Below are 26,445 nucleotides of genomic sequence, written 5' to 3' on the forward strand. Positions count from 1 at the left end.
TCTGCAGGCTACACAGGAAGCATGGCACTGTGGCACTGGCATCTGTTTCTGGTGAGGGCCTCAGAAAGCTTCCAATCATGGAGGAAGGCAAAAGGGAGCGGCAGACATCACATGGTGAGAGCAGGAGCGAGAGAGAGAAGCGGGAGGTGCCACACTCTTAAACAATCAGATCTCATGTAACTCAGATCTGGCAGGAACTCACTCATGATCTCAAAGACAGCAACAAGCTATTCATGAGGAATCCGCCCCCTGTGACCCCTCCCACCAGGCCCCACCTCCAACACTGGGGATTACATTTCAACATGAGATATGAGGGGACAAACATCCAAACCACATTAGTCCCTACAGATTTTGTAAGTGAATGAGAGGAAGCCTAAACGAAGATCAGATGGACTTTAACTATGAAGCAGACAGTGATTGATTCCACCTGGGGTGGATGAAACAGACTTTACAGAAGGGCCCCAAGAAGAGATGGGGAAGGAGGAACAGGCATTCCAGCAGAGCAGAAGGGCACCGCAGCGGAGAAAGGCATGACTGATTGGGGAAGAATGGCTAAAACTGGGGAGGGTGGGCTGGAAGGTATGTGTCAAACCCTAAATGCAAATCTGGGGAATTTGGGTTTTTAGCAAGAGGAAGACGTAAGGGAGCTGAGAATTAGATCTGGGAGGTGGGGTGGAAACTTGAAGCAGGATTCCCATCTTAAAGGATCTGGAAAGAGAACTTGGGTTTTGATCTCAACTCTGAAATGAGCTCCTGTGTGAAATTAGGCAAGATACCCACTGCTGTGGGCCTCACATTCCCCCTGTAACGCTAACAGGTTACTAGGATGGCCTCTAATGGCCCATCTGGCCATATAAGTCTATGATGTGAGGGCTTCCCCTCTTCAGAGCAGACCTGGCTTCCTCTGCAGTCCTCAGCATGCCTGGCTTCTTCTCTCACGCTCCCAGCAGGCCCAATTGGCCCTCCTGCCCAGTTCAGGAATCCTGGGCACTGCCAACCACAGGAGCCAGGCAGAGCTGGCTCAACAACTCTGGGAGGTCACGGGCAGTTGATCAGGAGGCCATGGAGAGAAGTTGGGCCCCCGGCTCTTCCTCTCCCACTTGTACCTGGCAGCCAAGTTGGCCAACAAACAAGAAGTTGAGGAGTTTGTAACCATATCAGTTTGCTGCCGTTTAGCTGCTGGGCTGTGGCAAAGAAAGTGTGCTTGCGCTCTTCGTCTCTGAATTTCTGTCTCTGGCTCCTGCTGCCTTTCTCTGGCTCGCATCAGGCAAGTGCTTTGCCCTGGAATTAAATGAAGCTGTATGGGGGTGGGGAGGAAAAGAGGGGGAGGGGACAGCAGAGCCCAGCCTGCATGGCTCAAGTCCAAATCCTCCCTTGGCTGGGTGCCCAGGGTGGTCCTAGCTTACTGTCCACGTGGGCCAGAGGGAGGAAGAGCAAGGGGACAGCTAGAGTCAGGGCTGGCCACAGGGTGGGGGTTGGAGGAACTGTGCTGCCTGAAGAGGAACTAAAGGTAGAGATTCTAGGGAAATGGAAGTAAAAAGATCTGTAAGCAGCCCGTACAGAAGGTTACCCATTTTGCAGAGAGTTGAGTTGCCCAACTAATGTTGGCCACGAATGTGGGGTCGTGGTCAGGGACTGTGTACAAATGTGTGGTGTTGGGGTTAGGGACAATGCACAAACACACTGATAAAAAGCTTCGTAAGCATCCCAGTGTCTTTGGCCCCAAACGTGTGAAGTTGTATGACTGAATATAGTAACCACGAGCATGCACATCACCACAGACAGGTATCTTTGGACACAGAGGCAAAATGGGCCTGCTTCCTCTCCAGCCCCTTTCCTAGTTTCGCCCCAGCTCTCAAATGCCACAGCCATGCAGAAACACTCACTCTCTCCTGATCACAGTGTGTCCTCCCTGGATGCAGGCTTTAAAATGTTGTCTTCTGTTCTTGCAGCAGCCTCCTTCCCTCTCTTTCTTCTCCCCACTTCCCCAAACCAGCTTGTCCTTCCCTCAGTGCAGCTCAAAGTCACCTCCTTCGAGAAGCTTTCCCATATCCTGCAGCACTCATGTCCTAGGCTGAAGTAGATGCCCCTCATTCCAGCCCCAGGGCTCCTGGGCTTCCCTCCAGGGCACCCACTGCCACTAGGCATCATAATCCTATGTGTCTGCCCACTTCCCTCTCCCACACAGTGGCAAACTCCTTGAGGGCAGAGACCATCTCGTTCATCTAGCATATCTCCAAACACACAGTAGGTGATTAATAATTCACTTAGTCAGTAGCCATTAACTGAATACTCAACAGACATCAGGCAAGGGGCATATGACAAGGGTCAGTGCAGATAGTGCCTGCCTTCCTGGGTCTCCCCTTTATGGGAGGAGACAAGCAAATCAACACAATCTGAAAGCTGCTTAGATGTGGGAGATGCAGGGCCTTACAGGTGAACTGAATAGGGATGGGAGTGTGGGCAATGTCAGGGAAGGTTTCAGAGAAGAAGAAATGTCCAAGGTGAGGCTGAATGACTAGATGAGTACATAAATGCAACTGATAGAATTGGAGTCCAAGGTCTGGTTCAGTCCAACATCCACACTGCATCAGGGACAAATCCCTGAAATAATTACCCAAGGAGCCTCATTCTCTCGAGGAAAGAAAAGATGGGTTTCCAAGTCCAAGACAGGGCTGAGCCAGGCAGTGAAAGTTTGGGAATGGGCACACTGTGGGGCAGGGAGCCAGGCATATCCTTACATGGGGTTATATTCCTGTCTGTGCCAGTAACTGGATGTGTGGACTTGGGCCTGTCACTAGCTCTCTCTGGGCCTTGGGTTTCTTAATTACAAAAATAGCAAGGGGGTGGATTCTGAGCAATAATCTTAATGAGAATATGACCCCATCGCAGGGGGGATTTACTGTGTAGTGATGACTAGGCACTCAAGGTGCGGAGAGAAACTAAACAGAAGGAAATGTGGTCAGAACTTGAACTCTGCCTGATTCCAAAATCTCTGTTTGTTCCTTTTTTCCATGAGGACATATAACCATTTTGCAATGTGTCTGCGAACTTCATAAGGAAGACCCCTGAGCTGAAATGTGAAGATAGGCAGGATTTTAATTGGTGGAGAAGAGCACAAAGGAAGCTGGGTAGAGCAGGAACAAAGGTGGGGAGGGAAGAATGAGGCTGGCATGAAGAGGAGCATTCCTCATGATGGTGGTGGCAGGGAGTTCGGCTTGGCCTGGCTGGAGCAGAGGAGTCACGTTGGGGAATGGTAGGAGATGCAGATGCCTCTGTCCTGCAGGATTTGGTAGGGGTGGGAAGTGGTGGGAAGAATCAGGGCTCTGAGGTCCCAGCCCAAACCCTACCACTCAGGGTGAGGCTGACATGGCAGGTGGAGGAACTCCAGCCTCAGCAAGTAAAAGGGCATAGTAAGAGTTGGGACTGCCAAGAGAAGCATCAGGGGCGTGGGCTGTGGGCTCCCAGGCTCTGGAAGATCACAGAAGTGAGGTGCCAGGCAGGGTCCTTAGGGAACACAGACCCAAGACCCATTTATCGGGACTGGGTAAAATCAAAGACCCAGTTACTGAAGTCAGTGAATATGGATAAATAATCTAGTCAGTTTATTTTGTTGAGCACATATACCAGGCACCATTCTGGGCACTGGGGATACATTGGTGAATGGTTCATATAGAATCTTGGCCTTTGGGGAGCTTACATTCTGTCGGAAGAGACAGATACACAGGCATATTATAAAGTAAAATACCAACTGCTATGAATCCAATTAAAGTGGTGTAAAAAAATAAAGCAATGGAGGTAGAACAATAGTTGCATTATTTTGTATCAACTCATTGTATACCACAGAAGGTATCTCCAAGGAGGTAGTAGTTGGACAAAAACCTGAATTAAGTAAAGGAGCAAGGGGTTAGGGGAAAAGCATTCCAGGTGGAGGGAAAAACAGGTACAAAGGCCCTGAGGCAGGAATGTGCTTGATACATGACTGCAGGGTGGCCTTTGTGGCTCCAGTGTAAGAAAATAGAAGGGGGAAATGGGGAAGAAATGAGTTTGGAAAAGCAGCTAGGGGTCAAATCACATAGGCCTGTAAACCTTATTGAGCAGTTTGGTTTCAATAATAGCAATGGTTAACCTACACAGAGCATGCAGTGGTGCTCAGTACAGTCAGGTAATCAGTATACATTTACTAGTATTTTTAAAGTGCCTGCTTGGGGGAGTTGGTATGACTATCTCCATTCAACAGATGAAGAAACTGAGACTCAGAGAGGTGTGGTGGTTTAAAAGAAGAAGGCTGTAGAATGAGTGATGGGGCCAGAATGTTAGGGTGTCCCTATGTTCCATTTTGCCCTAAATGGTCCACTTAAGACTGCTGCTCCAAAGTAATTTTAGCCCATTTATGCCCAGTGTTCCATTATTGGAATGCTAAGCATGTGGGAATTATTTATATCCTACTGCTCCAGGTCATTGCCAAAATCCAATTGCAAAACTTCAAAAAATTGCAACCTCAGGCATAAATGGGTTAACAGAACCCCTTTTTACTCTCAAATATATCTTCTACCTCCAAAACTCATATGCTGAAGTTCCAACCCCAAGTAACTCAGAATGCAACCATCTTTGGAGGTAAGGTCTTTAAAAGAGGTGAGTAAGTTAAAATGAAACCATTTTCATGGGGCCTGAATCCAATATGACTAGTGTCCTTACAACAAGAGGAAGATAAACCATGATTCATGAACACAGAAAAATGACCATATGTGAAAACACAGCAAGAAGGTGTCTATCTTCTAGCCAAGGAAAGAGTCCTAAGGGGAAACCAACCCTGCCAGCACTATGATCTTGGACTCCAGCCTCCAGAATGGTGAGAAAAAAAAACTTCTGTCGTTTAAGCCACTCAGTCTGTGGTATTTTGTTACAGCAGCATGAGCAAACTGATACAGTTGCCTTGCCTTCTAGGACTGGAACCCAGGTCTCTGCTTGGCAAAACCATGTGCTGGCCATCATGCCACGCTGCCCTTCACTGCTGACATTCTCCTGCCCTTCACTGCTGACATTCGCTATTGGTCCTGGAATCTGAGCTGGGAGCTCAGCCTACAGGGGAAGGCAAAGCAGCCCAGCTGCATGGTGAAGGCTGGACAATTGCTACAATAGCCATGTGTATGCATAACTGTGTACTAAATGGGGTGAAAGTCCAACAGCATATAGGTGTGAATCTGGGTACTGGGGAAGGGGAACAAGAGGGTGAGCTGCTCAGAACAGTACTGCAGAAAGCACACTACCTTCTCATCAGAGGTGCCTGTGCTCTCAGGGCCCCTGTGCTGGCCTCCTTCACACACTGCCCTCCCCGAGTTGAATGGCCTATTTATGCCTGGTACCCCACTGCCCATAAACATGTCCACCCAGAAATGATAGCTTTGTCATATATGAAATCCTGGGCCCTCGCATATCACAGTGAAAATGGCTAAATGGGTTACGTACCTAAGCTTTGGAATCACATAGATGTGGTTTTGAGTTGTGATTCTGCTACTTTCTAGCTCTATGACCCTAGGCAAGAAACTTACCTTCACTGAGCCTCAGTTTTCTCATCTGGAAAATGGTAATAATAACAGTATCTACTTAACAGGGTTGTAGTGAGGACTCAGATAATGCATGCAAAATGCCTGGCACAGTGACTGGCACATAAAAAGCACATACTCATTAAGATTAGCCATTAATATTTCTAGGTTCTCTATATAGATTGTGATAGCTCTTGAACTTCTGCCATCTGGGCCTTATCTGTCTTGTTCAACCTATGCATTCCAGTACAGAAGCATTCCATAATGCTTCACACACAATTAGAGCTCAGTAAAAATTTCACAGGATTTCATAAAATGACTGAATTAACAGGCCTCCATTTTTGCAGCTGTAAAATGAGAGGGCTAGCTTAGGAAATCTCAGAACCCCCTTGAGCTGAGACAGAGTAGGATTCCAGGGTGATCCCAGGAACGTGTCTTCATGATGCTCCACATTGGCTCGTCTGATTGTCTCCTGATGGTAGGCATTCTGAAAAACAGAGGCATGCTAAAGGACAAATGTCACCTGGCCCATCATGAGGGCAGGTCAGGCATGGGAGGAAGTGGGTGTCCGTTTATATATGGGTCCTTGACAAGCATCCATGCAGGGCACTGGGGCCTGGGACAGAACCCCACTTGCTGCCTGGTTCCTTGGCAGGAGGACAGGGCTGTTCCAGGCATCACCTGGGAACTGGTGACTGAGATAACCTCCAACCATTGCCAATCCTCTGTCCAGAAAGACACAAATAGAATGGACACAGCAGAGACACTACCACCTTAAGTTGATAAGGTGCTCATCTGGGATGGAAGAGTACACACATGCCAGGTCCTTTCTCCCAGCCTGGGCTCCAGTTGGGGTGGCTCCTCTGACTTCCCCTTATCTAGGCTCCAGTGGCATTACTGGTTGGGAATCCATAACTAGGACTCATAGGTAAGGCTGAGGGCAGTCTGCTGGGGTAGTAGGAAAGGCAGAGGGAATGTGTAGAACCCCTTTCCAGGTACATGACATGCAGGATTGGAATAGCTGAAACAACTGGCTGTCTACCTTGTGCCAACTGCCTTCTCTCTGAGCCATAGGATTTACACTGCTGAGAATGACAGGTCCATGGAGCACTAGAGGTTGGAGTCATATTTTATTCCTCAGGTGGGATATCGGCTGCCCTTCACTTCCCTGAGGCAAGGAGGTGGAAAATCTGGCATTTGGAGAGTCAGATGATCATCAGGCCCATGGACTTGGCAGAAGGCTTCAATCCAGGAAGGGTAGCTCCATATCAGAGGTACAGGAAGAACCTGGGGCTGAAATTGCATTCTCTAAAGAGAGCAGACTGCTCCCTCACCCTTTCCAACCACAGGCCTCAGTCTTCTCCATAAGATGGGCAAAGTGCATGATGCCAAATCACACCACAATTGCAGGCAATTAGAAGCTTAGTGTCTGCCTTCCCTTCTAGACAGTAAGTTCCATGAGGACAAGAGTTAGTTTTGTTTTGCTCACTGTTGTACCTACAATGCCTGTGATGTTGGAGATATGCACCGTACTATTGTGAAAGGGAGGGACAGAGACAGAGAGGAAGGGAGGGAGGAAGGAGGAGAAACAATCTCGAAGGAAGGTCTATTTTCCTATCACGTAAGAGCTATGGGTGGGGTGAGATGGGGGTGCAGAGAGAAGAATTCCATGTCTGAGTCCCTGCTCACCCTGACCAGAACACCGTGCTGTTTCCACAGACAGCTGGGAGAGGGCTGGCATTGCTGCCCCTCAGACCCCAGCGTCAGCTGGGAACATTTGAGGAGAAAGGAAATTTGATCCACAACACAGAGTGAGGTGTGTCTTGGGCTCGGTAAAGCGCCTCATCTCTTCCCTCTGGCCATGCTCAGGCTCCGTGTCCCTTCTGATAGGGTGCTGGGCAGGGATGGAGGGCCCTCCCTGCTTCCTTCCTCCTCTTCCTAAAGCCCTCCCCTGCCTCAGGAGGTGGATCTTTCCCCTTTCTCCCCCACACAGAGCCTGATTGCTAGCTTGCTTCTCAGTGGGTTGGTGAATAAGCCCTTGGGCGACATTAATTGCCATCAGGCATTAGGGGCCTAATGAGAATCATCTTCTTTGACGACTCCAGCACCTTTTATCCCCAGGGCCTCCAAGAGCTGGCCAGCTCTCCCCAGGCTGCACCTCCCCCCAACTCCAGACAGATGTGGGGGTGGGGGAAGGGCCAGAGCAGCCCTCCACAGGCCCCAGTACTAAGGGAGGCAGCAACAGCCAGCAGCCAGGGAGGAGGAAGGCTTCCAGGAAAAATGCAAACACATTTTCCAAAAACAAAATGTCACTGTCCTGGATGAAAGGAAACTCTCAGGGTCAAGAGGGCTAGCATGGAGTCAGGCAGATGGAGGGTAGGGTTTGAGCACCCCAGCTGGCTTTGCTCTGATCTGGCCCCACACTCTCACTCCAGTTGAGTGCAGAGGTATAAAAGGGTGACCCTCAAGATCCATATCCTCCCCAGTAGGGATATGCCCATGGGGTTGAAGACCCTGTCCCTCCAGAGTAGGGTGGAATTGAAATGCACCCTCTGGGGATTGGGGCTGATACCCAATGAAGCTATAAAATCACTGCCATGGATCCGATGCCTGGTTGACAGATGAGGGGTGAAGGTTGACTTGTCGGGTCTGATCTAGGTTGCACTCTAATGGAAAGGGCCTGATAGGGGAACAAATATCCCTCCAGCCACCCCTCCCCCTAGTCAGCAGGTGCCTGGGTGAGTATGCAAGAGGGGCAGTTCCCCACCCCCACAGCATGCCTCTTTAAAGGCTTGCTAAACAACCTGTAGGAAAGCACTGTCCCCTCCTCTTCTCCCTCTTCCTTCCCCAACAGCGGAATAAATAGGTCTCCCACAGCTGCGCCCCGGACCCATCCCGCACGAAGCTGTGTCCCAGAGCCCCCGCGGCCCGAGAGGAGCTGGGCACAGCAGCGAGACTGATTTCCAGCCTGTGCCCAGCGGACTCTGGGGATGGGTGTAGGGTGCCCCCTACCCGCGCCTCTGGCAGAGCGGCTGCAAAACACCTCCGGCGCCCGGTGGGGAGCGTGCATCCTTTGAAAAGGGACATCAGTGACTGCGGTGGCGTCTACCCTGGAGAAACGCAGCTGCCGCAGCTGGCCGGCCCCATTCGGGTCCCAGCGCTAGCCGGCGTTGGGAAGGAAAAATCAAACATAAAATAGGGGCGAGAGGAATCGCGAGGTCGGCCCTTGGCCCGAGTCTCATTAAGGAGCCGCGCGCGCCCCCAGGCTGGGAATGCGGAATGGACACGTGGACAGAGGAGGGGGAGCTAGGAGTGGGGGGAGTCTCCGTGGCGCGCAAGCCGTGGGCCGCGCGCTTCGGGCCCACGTGACCACGGGGAATCTGGGAGGGGTGGGAGCGAGCGCGCCAAGCTCGGGGCCCGCTTCTGCCCGGGTGGGCGCTGAATCCCGGTCGGAGGAGGAGGGCGGGCGAGCGCGAGTGTGTTTGTCCCTCTCGAGTCATTTACGGTGGAGCAGCCGGCGCGAGCGCCGAGGAGGCGGCGACAGCGGCGGTTGCTGCTTCGTGCAACTGTGGCTCCCCCCACCTCCTCTTCCTTTTTGCTCCTCGATTCTTTTTCTCCCCCCACACACGTCCATGGGGAGCCGGCTCCCTTGCCGGCACCTCCTCTCCTCGCGGCCCCGTAGGCACCAGCTGCCGCTTCCCTGGCCGCAGGCTGCGCGGGTGCCGGCTGCCCTGGCCCCTGGCGCCGCGCCCGCCTCTCACCGCCCGCAGCCCGGACTGGCACGGCGATCCGCTCGCCCAAACTGACTCGGAGAGAGCGGGAGCTGATGCCCGGCAGCACCGAGACGACGGGCGAGCGGGCGTCCGGGGGCAGGGCGAGGGCGGCAGGGAGAAGGAGGCGTCGGAGACTCTGAACCCCAGAAAAGTTCAAGGTTTGTGCAGGTTCCCCCAGGCAAGGCGAGGAGCGAGGCGGGGCAGCGCGCCCCTCTGCTGAGACAGCGAGACCTGAGCGGAGAGCGGGGTGGCCCGAAGCTGCCGCGAGCTGCCGGAGCCCCTCTGCACCTTACAGCGTTTATGGTCATCAAGCTGGAGTCGACGCCCTGGGCGGGAAGGGCTCGGGGCAGGGCCATTAGCCGGCTTTCTCGCTCCTTCGCTTCTCCAAGCCCCATCTACATGGGGCAGCCCGTTCTGGCCGCGCCACCCTTGCCCCAACCGCCGAGCGGCTGCCTGGGCAGGAGGCGCTGACCTGGCCTGTGTGGAACCCGGGCCCTGATCCAGACTGGAGAAAGCGCGCTGGAGCCCAGGAGCGAGGCTTGCAGAGGGGACAAACATCTGGCCGCCCGCCTCGGGCATCCGGTCTGGGCGTCGCCTAGGGTGGTGGCGACCCGCGTCGCCAGTCTCAGCACCGCACGGAAACTTTTCCTTCTCCAGACGGATTAAAGTTCCCTGGATTTTCTCTTTCTTTGAGAAAGACAGCATTCATTTGCACCTGACCTGGGATTTTTACGCTGGGCTGCTGCAGGGGCTTGGAGGAAGACAGCGGCTCTATCCATGTGGGGTTACTATCGAAACCGAGGAAACTGGGGCTTGCGTTGGAAGTCTGCACCCTCGAGTGAGTTCGGATTCGAGCTGGGCCGTGGGGCCGGGAGATTCAGCACTGGGCTCTAGGTAGCCTCCGGGACGCCCGCGGCCACCGGGCTCGGGACTGCACGTGCGGCTCCCCCCGCGCCTCGCAGATCCTGCAGGGGGCACCAGCTGGGGGAGGTGGAGGCTCCTCCCGCCCGGAGCTGCGCCCTCACCGGCTCCGAGGGTGTAGCCGCCAGGGCCTGGGACGCCCCCTCCCCGCAAAGTGTCCCCAAATTGCACTCTCTGGCCCCGGAGCTGCATCTGAGACAGCCGGGCGCCACGGCCGCCCTGAGTTGGATGTGACCAAGCCCAGCCTGGGGCCAAGTCGTCGTCGACTGTTGCCCTCTCGGACCCCTCCCGCCCCCGCCTCGGCCATGGCCCCGGGGATGTCGGGCCGCGGCGGCGCCGCCCTGCTCTGCCTCTCAGCGCTGCTCGCCCACGGTAAGTGTCGCGGCGCGGACTCGGGGTGAGGATGCGGCAGGCGCCACCGGAGGGGGCACGGGGAAGACTGGTGAGAAGAGCACCCACACCGCCTGGACTCGCAGCTGCCACTCCGGGTTTGGCGTCTCGGGCTGCAGCTCGAGTTACCACCAGCCCCCGAGTCCTCCGGCGAGCTCAGCTGAGGGGACCGAGCCCGGCACCAGGAAAGGGTGGGGGGAGGGCGTCGCTCCAGTCCTCTCCGGGTTATAAAGAAGGGTTCGAACCCGAGCGTCTGGGGGCGTGTCCGCCCACGGAAATCTAGAGGGATCCGAGAGATTCTCCCGATCGCGTCCCGGCCGCCCCCCGCCCCAGTCTCCCCCTGCGGCCAGCCAGCCTGGGGGCTGTTGGGATCCGCCGGTATCGCGTCTTTCCCCGCCCCGGGCGCGCAGGCCGGTGCGGGGCCGCGCCGCCCGGCGCCTCGCTTCCTGCCGCGGTCCTCGGGAAGGGAAGTGGACTGACTCCGGGCCGGGCAGCCGCCGCGGCTCGCACGCCCACGGTCCTGTGAGCTGCATCTAAATGGCCGGCTTAGGCGAGCCCGGAGGGCGGGTGTCTGGGCACTGGTACAGGCCGGGGCCGCGGGCGGCGCGCGAAGGGAGCGGGCTCCGCGCTCTCGCATTCTGCAATCTGTTGCGTCTGCTCCCCAGGCTCACCCCGGGCTCCGCGGTAAAGCGGGTGGGAGAAGGAGGGACAGGGGTTGGTGCGCTTTGGCGGTGGGATAGCGGGCATACGGGTGGCGGGCAGTGGGGCTTTGAACAGCCCCCAAGAGTGGGAACTCAGACCAGACGGAAGGAGGCTGCAGCGGGCCTTCCGCAAGCTGGAAACGCTCCAGGAGGCGAGGGGCGCAGACCGAGGTGGGAGGGAGACAGCTCCGAGGGGAGAATGGAGAAGCGGGGCCCTCTGCTCCCTCCTAACGTGAAACCAGCAGACCTGGGATACATTTTCTCAACCAGCAAGGCGTGGCGGGGTTGGGGGGCGAGGGTGTTTCGGTGCTCCACGCTGAGGGCTGAGCCTCAGGCAGGATAGAGGGCGCTTAGATGGAGGGGGCAGTGGGCTGTCTGCATTGGTGGAGCGCCCTCGATGTGCCGGGCTCAGCTCTTGCCCAGATCTGCCCAGTCCCTAAGAGCCTGCCCAAGCTCGCCAGGAGTGTGCCCAAGATCTCTAACCAGCGGCCTCTTTCACCCTGACCAAAGCGCATTCTCAAGGTTGAAAGAATAAGAAAAGGAAGGGGCTCTTGGAATTGTAGGGTCCTGGGGCTAGGAGGGGGGAGGGGAGCAGGAGGACCTCCCTCTATGGGTGGCTTGGTTATTCCCGGCTGAGGTGACTCCAGGGGGGTTGTTGTGCGTTCAGTTCACCAGAGACGGCTAACCTCAGTTCTTTATGGGAGGAATGGGCAGAGCAGCGTGCCAGCAGAGGGACGAGGGTGAGATGAGGGGAAGTGGGAGCATAGCGGGGAACCGGAAATCTCTAGGCTCTGTGTGTAACGCTGAGAATGGGATTGGGGGAGAGGGAGGTGGGCTGCCTGTCTGCGCGCTGGAGCTGCGTGGACTGCACTTGTGACCTAGCACTGGCCGGCAGGGAGTTTCCCTGCCCAGTAGGAGGAAGCCCAGAAACCCAGGCCTGAGTCTAGGTGGCTTCTTCCCCTCTTCTTACATCTTGCTGTCAGAATTCCCTTCCCAAAGCCCAACCACGGCCTCACCTCAAACGCTGTTGATGGGCAGCTCAAACTCTGTCGTTAGGGCCCCTCTGCCCACCTTCCTGATCCCTGAGACTGGAATTAAAGATCCCTTTCCCTTCCTCAGCTGCCAGAATCCTGCCTGTTCCTAAGACGCAGTTCCAGCTGGGCCTTAGCGTCCTGGCTGCCTTCCCTTGGTCTTGGCCTTGGCCTCCTTTTTTCCTTAGGCACCAGTGCCCTCTCTGTGCCCCAGTAGCCCTGGATTGGTGGAGGAAGAGCCATGGGCTTATTCCCTGTCTCTCCACACAGCCAGTGCCTAACACAGCGACAGCACACATAAGGACAGAGGGCTTGGCTGCCTGAGCAGAAAGAAGGTATTTGAGGAGGTAGGGTCAGAATCGCCCCACTGAGCAGACGTTTCCCCTCCTGACTATATGGCTCCATTTCCAAGCTCCTTCCCTGAGTCCTGAACTCTCTTCTCCATCCCATGTCTCAGTCTCCCCTGCCTCAGAGAAGGGTGCCAGCAGATACTTAAAACTTCGGAGATCCCCCAGATGGGTAAGGCCAGTATGATAAAAATCCCCCCACAATAAAACCCCCTCTCCTCTGGGCCGCCCTCCTCCTCCAGGGCTGCCTGATGCCCACCTAGCCACCCTTCCCTCTGTTAAGAATAGGATACAGGGACTTAGTCTCCCTTTGAGCTGGCTCTTGGTTGGGGTTCCTGGGCTTTTCTAAAATACTGGGGGATAGAGGGACAGTTGCAGTTTTCTGTGCCTGGCAGGCAACTGAGATCACAGGGTTCTGACCACACGGCCAGACTGAGAGCCAAGTAGCCTAGGTTTCACTCTGACTCTGGTGCCACCGGGCAGGGTGACCTTGGGCTGCCTCCCTCACATTCCCCATTTCCACAGGCAGTATGGTCTCTGGTCTATCTCTCCCCTTCCCAGTTTCTGCCAGGACTCCTGGACAGAGACTATGTGTGAATGGAGCCCCACTACCTTTTCAGGGCCCAGTTCAGCCCATGAGATAGGCAGAGTGGTGTGTCTGGGCACCTCTACACTGTTCCCAGTCTCCAGGCTTCTTCCAGGGAACATCTGTGAAGACCACTTTCTTGTATCTAATCTTTGGGGAGACTCCCAGCCCCATCATTAGTTCAAATAGGAGTTTGGAGGTCAGCGTGGTGGATAAATCTGTTAGAGAGTTGATTATGTCAGTTCCCTACTCAGGAACCATTACTGGCTCCCCATGGCCTCTAGGATCAAGGGTACACTCATTGCCCTGGCCTCCAAAACCCTTCATGATCTTGTCCCAATCCACATCTTCACTTCCGTGATACTGGCCTCTCGCCATCCTCTATGTGCCCCGTGAGGTATTGCTTTTTCTCACTTTCCTGCCTTTCTGCTTTTGCACTCACCAGCCCCTCCATCTGGATTACTCTGCCTCCAGAAATTCTTACTTAACCTTCAAAGCTGAGTTCAAATGTCACCTCCTCTAGGGAGCCTCCCTAGATTACCCCCTAGCTTCTCACCAGCAGTCCCCATGCCCCGATAGAAATAAATGAACTTTTTCCATAACTTCTTTGGTACTTCATGCGACTTTTCTAGCACTTCTTCCTCATAGGCTGCTGTGTGAGGGGTATACATGGGCATGCTTACCTGTGCAATCCTCCTGATCCCCACGTTCTTGCATTTAGGGCAGGACCATGTCTTCCACGTGTTTGCATGGCTCTCCAGTGTTTGACACATAGCAGGTGCCCAGAAGAAATGGATGGGGCAGGAGAACAACTCTGCATTGAGGGACCCTCCCAGCATGAGTTGAAAAGGGAGCTCTGGGGTACAGGGTAGAAGAGGGGCAGGGGAGGAGATAGGCAGAGATACCACAAAGAGAGCAAAAGAATGGAGCAGGCCCATGCCATGCCCCTTGAGTGGGCACATACAAGATCCAAGTGTCTCAGGTGACATGCTATGACATGGTCTCACAGGATACAAATGTAGTGTCCAGGGTCATTCTGAATACCTTATCTCAAAACGTGTCCTCACCTCCATGATTCCCAGACCAGCAACCTTGAGTTTCTCCTGTGGGTTGTGTCCACACACCCCATCCCATCCCCGATCGCCCAAGCCCTGAGCCCTTTTGGAGATGCAGGAGGAACACAGCAGGACAGGGTAAGCATCAGCCCTTGGGAAACCCCCTTACTGCCGGGCGTGAGGGATGATGCTTGTCTCCCCTCTCCCACACCCATCTTTCTTCTGGCCACACACAGCCATATTCACAACACAGCCTTGTTAATGTTTAAGACCAGTAGGTGGGGATGTGTTATAAACTTGGTGGCAGAAAATGAGCTTTATTGGAATCCATTCTGAGAATGGCTGGTGCTTCGCTGTGGGGGATAAGGCCACTGTGGAATACCAGAGCTGAACTTGGGTGTCTCCTAGGCCCTTGCCAGGGGCCTGTCTGGAACTGATAGACCCTGGACCTGAGATTGGTAGTGAGTGCTGGCGATGCTGCAGAAACTGAAACCCTGAGAGGCACCAACTCTCACCACTGGGGTCTGGACCACCTACCTGGGGCAGGGGAGTATGCATTGGGGGCAGAGTCTCACCTTGTTGCCCTGCACATAAAGATGTCCACAACACTGAAAGAGGAACTGCCAAATTCACCCTCATGTGGATGAGGAAATGGACACACAGAGAAGGGACTGACCAAGGTCATTTTGCAAGTTTGTTCTGGGATCAGAACAAGCACCAGAGCCCAAATGGGGCTCCTGGCTTGGCTGTCTGCCCCAGACTTCTCAACAGATTCCACCACCTCTACTATCCCCTCTCTCTGCAGCTTCTTCCAATGGTGGGCTTCTAGCCTCAAGCCGGCTTCTGGTTGCAAGCAGTCATGATAATCAATCACTAGTAGCATTCATTAATAAACCTTACCAAGTGCTATGAAAGAAATGTGAGGGGTTCCACACCTGATCCCCAGCTCTTTCGGTAGCTCGAAGTCCAACTGGGGGGAATGAGACAAAGGTCCAAAGTCTTGAAATTCAAAGCGATTTGAAATCACACAGTCCTCAGGATATAGGATATCTGGGTTCAAATCCTGACTTTGTCATCAGTTTGCTGTGTAGCCACAGGAATTTCACCTACTTCTCTGGGTCTTGTTTTCCTGCTCTCCCAAATGAGAGGAGGCAGTGCCCTCCAAGCCCCCTTCCAACTCTTTTGTTCTGTGATGGAGAAGCCCCTTCTTAACTCCCTCATCTTTCTCTGCCCGAGCCCACACCTCTCTCCCCTGATTCCTGCAGCCGATGCTAACAAGTGGATACGATTCTTCCTCCCCATTTCCTCCCCAGGGTCTTCCTTACTTCTTCCTTGCCCATGCTCAACACAGAATTTTAATAAGAGACTAATGAACCAGTTGTGTGTGTGTGTGTTTTTAGGAACATAAATTTCTTTAAAAATTTTCCTTCTCTGTCTTTTTAAATGAAAAGAAAAGTAGGCCTTATTATCACCAATTCAGCTGGCTCTGCCATACTCCAGCAGTCCCCAAGGATTGGACAGGGTATCACAGAGAGCCAACACTCATCTAGCTACTGCACGGGGTCTCTGGGGGACAAATGGAACCCCCAAAGAAAGGGGGGACTGAGACAAGTGAGGCCATTGTTGCAACAAGTGGGGACAAGCAAGCCATTAGAGTGGTCTCAGCACCCACAGTCCAAGTCCAGGCACCATTATCTCCTTTCTGCTGTCTCAGCTAGGATACCTCACCCTTACTTCTAAACTCCTTTCAGCTCTCCACCACCACCACTTCCCACCCACTCTCTGCCATACACACTTCCACCTCAGGCCCTGCTGGCTATCAGACAACCCAGCAAGATGAAGTGGAAAATGGAAGCAGTTACCTAGATAATTCAATGCTTGTTGCATGAATGAATGAGTGCAAGGATGAATAATTCAATGCACAAAAAAAGGAAGTAGAAAAGATAATTGAAGGAAATCTCTTTTTGCCTAAATTATCTAGGACATTACTTGCCCTCAAAAAGTTCTGCTTTTTATCAAATTTTAATCCTTCCTGCTGCATTCTCACCCACACTTTTTTGGCTTGTGAGAATGAGCGGCTTGTTATTCTCTTCTCTTACATGACTTTTTCTGTTCAGTTCAAACTAATGGCAGTGGGCAGGATGTGTGCTTGCTGGCAGAGTTTCTCAGATTTTCTGTTTCCCTGGGCCTGTCTTGCATGACCACTGGAGTTAGAGAATGAGGTACCCAGTGTTACCAGGATGGATAGGATGACTCTTAAAATGGCCCAGGTTCTCAGCAGTATCTCCATCCAAGAATTCCCAGAACTGAACATCAGACCCCATGGGGCCCTGGCCTTGAGAGAACAGGCAGCTAGGATACCCCACCCTTACTTCTAGACCCCTCCCCAGGAACACAGCCCTGGAGCTGGCCAACCCTTAAATAGAATCAGTCACAGTCACACTGAGTGGCAAACTCTCTCTTATTCTGAAGAAGAAAAGTGGTGTGGGGGTGGGGGAGTGGGGAAATGGTTCTTGCACTTGGGGAGCACCCAGTATAACAAGGGAGGCACATTCCCATCTTCAAACAGGCCCCAATAAGATGAGGGAGGCACAGCTCAAGACCTCAGGGGTAGCCTTTGTTCCTTGCATGGTGAGGGTCTGATAGTGAGTGACTGACCACTTTGCCCAGAGATTGAGGCCCTCACAACCTTTTCAGCCCTTCCTGGTCTCTCCTTCCCCACCTCAGCCCCCAGGGTTTTGGGGGAGCCTGGCTCTGGTCCAGAAGCCAGTGTATTTTTAGCGGCTTGGTACAGGTGATGCAGCGACTTTGTCATGGTGGAAGAAGGGTGTTGGTGGGAGGTAGGAGCGCAGATGCACACTCATGTGCACACCCACTCAGTCATGGCCACACACTGCTAACCTTGAACATTCTAACACTTCTCCAGTTCCGATCTATGATGACTTTGTCACAGTGGCTGCTATCTGAACGCAGCACTGTGATCCCCTTTTTAGGCAAGGCAAAGCTGAGGCTCAACAGAGTCCTGACCACACTGGCTCTTGAAGTCAGGTTTTCTGACCCTACTTTCAGAGGTCTTCTTGTCATATCTTCTGTCTCCTGCCAACAGAATCAGCAGAGATGCAGGCAGCCAGCCATGCGGGCCCATATACCTGAGTGAGTCCTGCCTGGTGCTGTCAGGGCCCACTGATCCTCCAGTTTCCTCTGAGCCTTTATCTCCCCTTACCCTCCAGGCTTCTTTCAGTCCCTTGAATAAGTCATGCTCTTTTGCATGTTACAGTCTTTGTACATGCTGTTCCCTCTGACCAGAACACTCTTCCACTCCCTTGCATACTCAGCTTTCAGGGCAGAGCATATTCGTCTTCCTGAAAGCCCATCCCTAATCTAAGAAGAACAAGGACCCACTGCAACTCATGACAGATTTGCCGTGGTTTTAAGTCTGCATTGCCCGGCTTCCTGCTGGCTGAAAGCTCAAATGGATCTGGACCGTGTGTGATCTCTTCCCTGCCTCCGTATTCACAGAGTCTGTCTGGGAGGGGATGTCTGAAATAAAATAGGCAGCCGATGACTTGTCACATGAACCAGTGAACAAACCATTGTGCACATACATGCACATAGAGACATTGTCACTCAACAAGTATTCAGTTAGTGCTTACTATGTGCCAAGCACTGTTCTAGGCACTTGGTTGTAGTCAGTGCACACAACAAAAATCCCTGCACTCATGGTGGGTATGTTTGTCAGAGGAGGGATGCACAATATACATTCTTATGTATATTGGGGCTGGAGAAGGCAGACAGTAAATAATAAATACATTGAATAAGTGAATTATATATGTTCAAAGGCAACAAGTGGTTTTTATTGTTATTTTGTTGTTGTTTTTCTGAGACGGAATCTCTTTCTGTCGCCCAGGCTGGAGTACAGTGGCGCCATCTCGGCTCACTACAGCCACTGCCTCCTGGGTTCAGGTGATTCTCCTGCTTCAGCCTCCCGAGTAGCTGAGACTGCAGGTGTGCACCACCACACCTGGCTAATTTTTGTATTTTTAGTAGAGACAGGGTTTCACCATGTTGGCCAGGCTGGTCTCGAACTCCTGACCTCTGGTGATCCACCCACCTTGGCCTCCCAAAGTGCTCGGATTACAGGCAAGTGTGATTTTTTTTAAAAGACAGGGAAACGGGGTAAGGAGAACTGGAAATTCTGAAGTGGGTGTGTGTGTCAGGGGAAGGATGCCCAGCATTGATACCAATGATATCAAGGATAGTACGTCCTTCAGCAAAAACATTAAGGTGAGAGAGAAAGTAAGTGAATATCTGAGAGCCTTCGGTGGAGGGACCAGCCAGGATAAGAGCCCTAGGGGGAGTGGGCTTGACCATTCAAAGAACAGCAAGGAGGTCAGCGAGGCAGAGCACCTGGATGGACCAGGAGGGAGGGGATGATGGGGCTGGGGGCGCCCTTGTAGGAACAGTGACTGGCAGGCTGAGGGAAATAGGGAGCTGTCATGATGGAGGCCACATGCGGGCTATTCTCATCTGCCCAGGGCATTTGGGATGCTAAGCAACCTTCAATTTATTTCGCAGATTTGGATTTTCTTACTAATTACCTACTTTACAAAAAATCAGTTCGGGGCAGAGATTACATGCACTTGTTTGGCCTGTCTGATCTTACACCACTGATTTGGGGAGTGTGACAGTGGCAGGTGTGGAGGTCCTTGTGTTCAGAGACTGCAAAGTCAACTTCCTCTGAGTCCCTGAGCACCCCGCAATGGCCCTGGGTTACCTGTTGCTCTGACCTCACTGCCTGTTGCCAGTCTATGTTCGCAAATGCCATAATTGGTGGTCCCTCCACCCACCACTGGAGCCCTGCCACCTCATGACCGCTGTGGCCCACGACTCCTATCCAAGGAGGTGACCTGCCCCAGGATGACCACATTGTCCCCTGCCCTGTCCCTCCTGGGGAGAGGCTGGCTTATGGGGTCTTTGTCCAAAAGCAAGTAACTATTGGATTGGAAATAGGAAAAATGGCCATTTTCTCAGCTGCCAACACAGCAGAGAAATGATCTCAATTTTCTGTGGCTGTGCTCGGCAGGAGAAAAACTGCCATCAGCCAGCCCCGTGCATGAGAGGTCTGAAATGCTGTGGGAGGTTGTGGGGCGAGAGGCAAGGGGACTGGCATGGTGCAGAGGGCTGGGCTCCCTCCTGGGGCATTGCCAGCCCTTGGGAAGTTTGCCCCCACCTCCAGCCACCACTGGCCACACACCTGTGTCTGAGCAATTATTGCACTACCTAGTTATTTCAATGATCACCCGCTATGAGCCACACCCTGTGCTGGACACCAGGAATCGTCCCCCCTGGAGCTGGCTGTGGACTGTGTTCTCTCGGCTTGGTCCCGACACTCACAGGTTTCCTCCTCCACTTTCACCCTTTCCCTATACTCAGCTCTGAAGCCAACCTGTCTGCTGTCCTCACTTCCACATCTGCACAGCTTGTAATAAAATGCAGAGTCATAGAGATGTTGCAAAGGATACAGAGCATTGCGGAGGAAGAGGGAGAAATCTCATAACTGTTAGAGGGACCCGGGGAGGCTTCATGGAAGAAGTGCCACTTTAGGAGCCCTTGATTAAGTTCAAGAATTCTGCTTCTGAAGACTAATCGGTCGGCATCTACTGTTTGTCTGATACCCTGGGTAAGATAAAAACACGGGGCAAAAATGGTCACTGGCCAGCTAACTCTCAGAGTGTTGGTGGTAGAGAGCCAAGCTGCCTGTGAAGAAATAGCAAGATATGATGATGAGTTCATGGTATGTAATTGGTAACTGTTTACCTGGGTGATCTTTAAAGACCCCTCGGAACTTTGGCCCAATGTTCCATGGAGTGCTGGGGAGCTGTAGAGAGTTATGGAGTGAGGGAGTGACATCATCAAAGCAGGGTTCTCAATAATTACTTGGTCAGGGAACAATGGGCAGATTGCAGCAATGCTGAAGGAAGTGTTGGCAGCATCTGCTCTGGGAGTGGGGGTCTTGGGATGGGAAATTAGCACTAGAAGTCATCCGAGGTGCCACCACATGGCAAAGAGCTCACCATTAGAACCAGAGTGATGCATCTGAGTGTGAGTGCTGACTCTGCCGCTTACCAGCAGCCTGACTTAGGTTTCTACTCCTTGGTTTCCACCTCTGTAAGACTGGATGACAGATTGAAGGTGAGGAGCCCGCAGCACGAAGGCTCAGTACTTGGAAGTGTCTTCATTATTTTAGCAGCCAAGGCCTGGAGAGCCCAAGGGACATGCCTGTGACTTCACAGCCAGTTCTGACTACTTGGGTTACAGGAGCATCTTTATGGTCCAGTCAGGAGTTCTGAAGAATATGACCAAGTAGGAGAACCTAGAAAGAGATGGGATCTCCCTCACTATTTTTTGTTTTTTTTTGAAAGACAAGGTCTTGCTCTGTCACCCAGGCTGGAGTGTAGTAGTGTGATCACAGGTGGCTGCAGACTCAACTTTCTGGGCTCAAGCAATCCTCCCACCTCCACATTCCCAAGCAGTTGGGACTACAGGCACACGCCATCATACCTGGCTAATTTTTAATTTTTTTCTCTCCCTGGGGTCTTGCCATCGTTGCCCAGTCTGGCCTCGAATTCCTAGCCTCAAGTGATACTCTGGCCTTGGCCTCCCAAAGTGTTGGGATTATAGGCATGAGCCACCACATCCAGGCTTCCTCACTATTTTTAATGGAGAGGAAGCCTCCCTCCTCATTCCTCACCCAACGGTCAGCCAGTGGCTGAAGGAGCGGATCCACACAGGTATCACTCTCAGCATTTGGGCCCCAGGAAGGCCTTAGGAACCAGTCATGTCAGAGAATCGTGGTGGGTCTTCAAGTCACACAAATGTAGGTTGAAATGGTGTGGGCTGCCTGCCCTGCTGCGGTGTAGCTGAGTGACCCAGGAGCACTGGCTGACATCTCCCTGAGCCTCTCCTCCCCCATCTGCAAACTGGGAGTAATACCCTCTCTCAGGCTGGGCTGCCACATGAATGAGATCCTGTGGTGTGTTTGGAAGTATCCAGAACAAACGCTACGTGCCTGCTGGAGGGGCTCGGTAAACCGTGGTCTTCCATCCTTTCTTGCCTAGAGCCAGGCCTTACTGCTGGGAAGCACGTTTAAGACAGTGCCAGAGCCTTCCTGGAGAGCTGTGTTCTGGTGGTGGGGTTTTTTGTTTTGTTTGGGATCTTTTTTTTTTTTTTAACCGTTGATGCCTCTTAGCAACATGCTGCTTGTCTTAGAAACAGCAGTGACCAGCTGCTGGCCCCCTCCCTTCCTCCCTCCCCACTTTCCTTCCCAGGAAAGCAGTCACAGGCATCGTCCCATGTTCCCAGTGCTTCTTCAGCCCAGCCGGGGTGGAGGAGGCATTCCTGGGTCCAGCAGCCGGCCCCCATCACAATACCAAAGTTATACCCAGCTGGCAAGGCCACTGCTTCCTGAACTTTGCATCCTCCCCATAGTGGCCCCTAAGGTGGGTATAAAGTCTGTCTACACACTGCCAGGACAGCACTGCCATTGCCAGATAGCAGGTCTAGGGTTATAGGGAGTTTCTGGCAAGGAATACAGGCCTCCCTAATCTGCAGCCTGAAGGTGTGTGGGGAGAGATACAGGCTTGAACCCTGAAGATCCTGGAGTAGAAGCCAACCCGTCCACTCCTAGCAGGATGGCCAGGTGACCACAGGCATATTACTCTTTAGTTTCAGTTTCTTTATGTGCAAACAATAAGAAGAAAAACCTACCCATCTTGCAGGGTTGTTGAGGATGGGGCCACTGCAATTATGCCCTGTCAGTGCTTGCTTAGTAAATGGTTGCCATAATCATTATTTCATAATGGTATCATTGGCATCAAGGAACCCTTAGGCGTCACCTCAGACAAACCTGATCCACCCAGAGGGTCCCCCACCTCCCCACATTCCCACCTCTGGTGTCGCTCTTTCCACTGCTGTTCTCTCAACCAACTGCATACCCTGCGACAAACCCTTCCTCTCAGTGGAATTTTGTTTTCTTTCTTTGAAATAGAGGTTGCTGAGCAGCATCGGCACTGTCCAATAGAAATGTCACACCAGCCACGTGTCTCACTTAATCTTGTCTAGTTATCACATGAGAAAAAGCTAAAAGAAACAGGTGGAATTAATTTTAATAGTATGTTTTAACCAATATGCCCAAACAATTGTCATTTCAACATGTAATCGGGACCAGGCGTGGTGGCTTATGTCTGTAATCCTAGCACTTTGGGAAGCTGAGGCCAGAGGATCCCTTGAGACCAGGAGTTTGAGATCACCCTGAGCAACAAAATAAAACCCCATCTCTACATTTTTTTAAAAAAACAAACATTATATTAAAACAATCAAAAATAAAAACATATAATCTGTATAAAAGATTATGAATGATATATTTTGTTCTTTTCTTTTGTATTACATCTTCAAAATCCCTTGTGCATTCTGCCCTTGCCGGCAGCACATCTTCATGCCAATTAGCCACATTTCAGTTACTTCACAGCCACATGTGGTGAGTGGCCACCCAACAGGACAGTACAGGGCTGTATGCTGTCCATGGGCTTATCCATACCCAGTTCTCCCATTGGAGGTATTTTCAGGGCCCAGGAGTCAGTGCTCTGGGACTGATGAACTGAGCCCACTCACCTCCTGCTGTCCTTGGAAATCCACTGCCCAGCTCAGTGCCTGCTCAGCCCTTCCTCAGCTCCGGCATGATTTGTGCTGGCGATGATGACTCCCATCCATTCAGAGGCAGCAGCTCCCAGGGCCGGGGTAGGCGGCTCCCAGCTGCCTCCCAAGGCCACTTTCCCTTCTCGTCTGCCAGGAGATCCTGTAAACTACAAGTCAAATCATCACCCTTCTGCTCAGAATCACCTCACTGAGAGTGACAGCCAAAGTCCTCACAGCAGCTCACATCGCCAGCATGATCTGTCCCTTTTCCCGACACTACCTCTCTAACCCAGTCTTCCCCTTCACCTGCTCAGCTCCGGTCACGCTGGCTTCCTTTCTGGCCCTGACATGCCAGGCACAGAGCCTCAAGGACGATTCCCCACTCTTACCTCCTACCTCTTCCGGGTCCCTCCCTGGTCACCCTGTATGTAAAGCAGCCCTGTTCACTTTCACTCTGTCCCCTGACCCTGCGCTGTTTCCCTTCACCTGACATATGACATGGTTATGTGTCCCATGAACCCCTGAAAGCAGAGGTCATCTCTGTTTTGTTCAGTGCTGTATCCCCAACTGCTGAGGTCTGGCACAGAGGAGATGCTCAGTAATGATCTGTGGGATGAATGAATGAACCTGGGAGCCTGCTCCTTCCCACCCGCTCACTCTTTCGAACCAAGGAGTAGCTAGGAAGACAGATTGGGTGGCATGATTGGCAGTAACCAGAGAGAAAATATATTCCTTCATTCACTCATTAACACATTCATCTGCCATATCCCAGCTGTGTGGTCTTGGAAATATTGCTTAAATTCTCTGTGGCTCCATTTCCACATTTATAAAATGGGATAATAAGAGTGCCTTTCTCATAGAGTTGCTGTAATGAATAAATGAGTTAATGCATGTAAAGTGCTTGGAGCAGCGCCTGGCTTGTAGGAAGTGCTCAAATAGACACTCACTATTGTTTCATTCAGCACATGTTTTTTTGTTTGTTTCTTTGTTTGTTTGTTTTGTATTTTAGAGACAGGGTCTTGCTCTGGCATGATCATAGCTCACTGCAGCCTTGAACTCTTGGACTCAAGCGATCCTTCTGCCTCAGCCTCCCGCGTAGTAGCTGGGACTACAGATGCATGCCACCACGCCCAGCTAATTGGTTTCTTGGAGTTTTATTTTTGGAGATGGAATTCTAATGATGTTATCCAAGCTGGTCTCGAGCTTCTGGCTTTAAGTGGTCTGCTCGCCTCAGTTTCCCAAAATGCTGGGGTTACAGGTGTGAGCATGTTTTTGAACACCTACTGCACACCAAGCACTGTGGCAAACACCAGGCAGGCAGAGACGAAGACACCATGGCTGGCTGATATGAGACAAGGATGCAAATAATTTCAGTGCAGTGTGATTGATGCCAGGGTGCGGGAAGAGCAGGGACTGGCCTACCCGGACTTTGGAGAGGGCCAGGTGTGGCTTCCTGTCATTCTGTAGGAACCACTGCCAAAATCTATGTGAACTGGTGAGTTGAGCTCCAGCAGCACCATGGCGTAACATTTCATCCAGAGCTTTTCCCATTCAGTCACTGCAGTGTGCTGAAAAGAGCACAGCCTAGGAATTAGCGAACCTCAACTCTGACAGCAACCTGATGGGAGTCACTTTTCTTCCCCAAACTTCAGTCTTCTCACCTGTGAGGTGGTCTATAATGAACAGTGCCCACCTCTTAGATCATGAGAATTCAATGAGCTGATGGATGTAAAGTACCAGCATGTGCCTGGACATTCAATAAACAGGAGAGATACTCTGATTATCCTCATTATTGGTACCAGCCAATGGGAAGACCTCCTTATAGGGTGCCCTGCATATAGCTGGCACTAGATCTGTGTGTGTGGACCTACACTGAGAGCCTGTGTGTACTCTGAATTCCTCTCTGGACTGTGGCACAGAGGGCTGCACGTTGAGGTGTGATCCTTAAAGTCAAAGAAACATGGGATGGGGGCTGGCCGGGAGATTCAGGCCCCTCTCACCTGGAACCATTTCTGTTTTAAAGATGTTTAAAGTCCAGAGAGGGGAGAGTTACAAAGCCAGGGTTAAGACCCACGTGCCTGACTCCCAGGCCAGTGGGCTCCTTCTTGTGTCTCCTTTGGTTTCACATGAGGGTATTGACAGGGGCAGCAAGGCCAACAATTGCTGAAGGAAGTTGGTTGGTCACAGCTGTGGGTACCCTCACCTCTGGCTTCCCTAGGGACTGTATCTGGGGAGGCGCCCCAGCAGGCCTGGTGTTTACACTGAGTAACCAGATTCCATCTCCAATAATCACATCACAAACAGCATGAAATGTGAACTATGGGGAAGGTTTTGCTAAATGTGCGACTGGTTTTCTTATTTTTCCCTCCATTCCCCTCACTAAGACCCCAACCCCTCTCTCCCTCTCATGTCTCTCTGTCACACACACACACACACACACACACACACACACACACACACGGCCCGCATTGCCCAGGCAACCGGTGCAGGCCTTTGATTCCAGCCCAGTGAAGGCCATCTTTAGAAGAGAGATTTCCCCTGTCTGGGGTGTGGGCAAGGGGAATTGGTATTTGAAGATCAGGTTCTTGCTCCTTGAAGTTCACCACTGTTCCCCACCATGAGCAAGGAATGTGGAGCCCTTGGCAGTTTAAAAATGGCTAAATATCTTATACCATGTAAGCCTCATCCATGAAATTGGCAATCATGATTCCCATTATGTGGATGAGGAAACTGAGGCTTAGAGTATGGAAGGGACCACCAGGTCACAGAGACAGAATTAGCAGAGCAGGACTCTAGCTCAGGAGACTGTCCTCTACTCCCCCTGGGCCCGAATCCTCTAGGCCTCAAGACCTCTCCTCCAGCCCCTGGTGTCATAGAGGATGTGTCACACCCATTCAGCTTGGTCCCAGTGTCATCAAATTTACCCATGCAGGTGCCCCAGTCACATAAAAGGGACACTGAGGCATGGAATGGCTGACTCATTCCTGGCAGTTGCTTTTCTCCTCACGTGTCTCAGCCCTTGGTCCATAATTTGCTTCCTTTCCCTTGGTCCCTGGCTATTCCCAAGGGGTCTCCCAGCCCTGATGTGTGGGACAGAACTCTGCAGCTCCTCCTCAGAATCCAGATTCTCCTCCACATCTCTGCAAAGCCGATCAGCATAAAACCATCCCTGGGCTTTGCCTTTAAAAGTCTTCATCTTTTCTCTTCTCCCTAAACGGCCCCTAAATGATTTCTGTAAATTGCTCTAAGTAGCTCAAAAAAAAAAAAAAAAAAAGGAAGAAAGAAATAATAATAACTCAGCGACTGACTGCCTGACCGGAATGTCGATGGCTCTCCTCCTGCCTGGCTGCACCTCCCAGCTCCTTCCCACTGAGCATCCAGACACGCAGGCCCTCTTCTCC

At 52.3% G+C, this 26,445-nt stretch overlaps 1 protein-coding gene across 1 annotated transcript; it reads right to left on the minus strand.

Annotated features, from left to right (window-relative positions):
• Positions 1-328: 328 nt before the first annotated feature.
• LOC101010558 (uncharacterized protein C17orf102) lies at positions 329-8,932 on the minus strand. The gene is given in 3 exon segments (XM_003912604.4): positions 329-7,078; positions 8,348-8,672; positions 8,675-8,932. Coding segments are annotated over 3 exon segments (480 nt in total). The 5' UTR covers positions 8,739-8,932; the 3' UTR covers positions 329-6,987.
• Positions 8,933-26,445: the final 17,513 nt, after the last annotated feature.

The sequence above is a fragment of the Papio anubis genome, chromosome 17, assembly GCF_008728515.1.
Source record: "Papio anubis isolate 15944 chromosome 17, Panubis1.0, whole genome shotgun sequence".
NCBI lineage: Eukaryota > Metazoa > Chordata > Mammalia > Primates > Cercopithecidae > Papio > Papio anubis.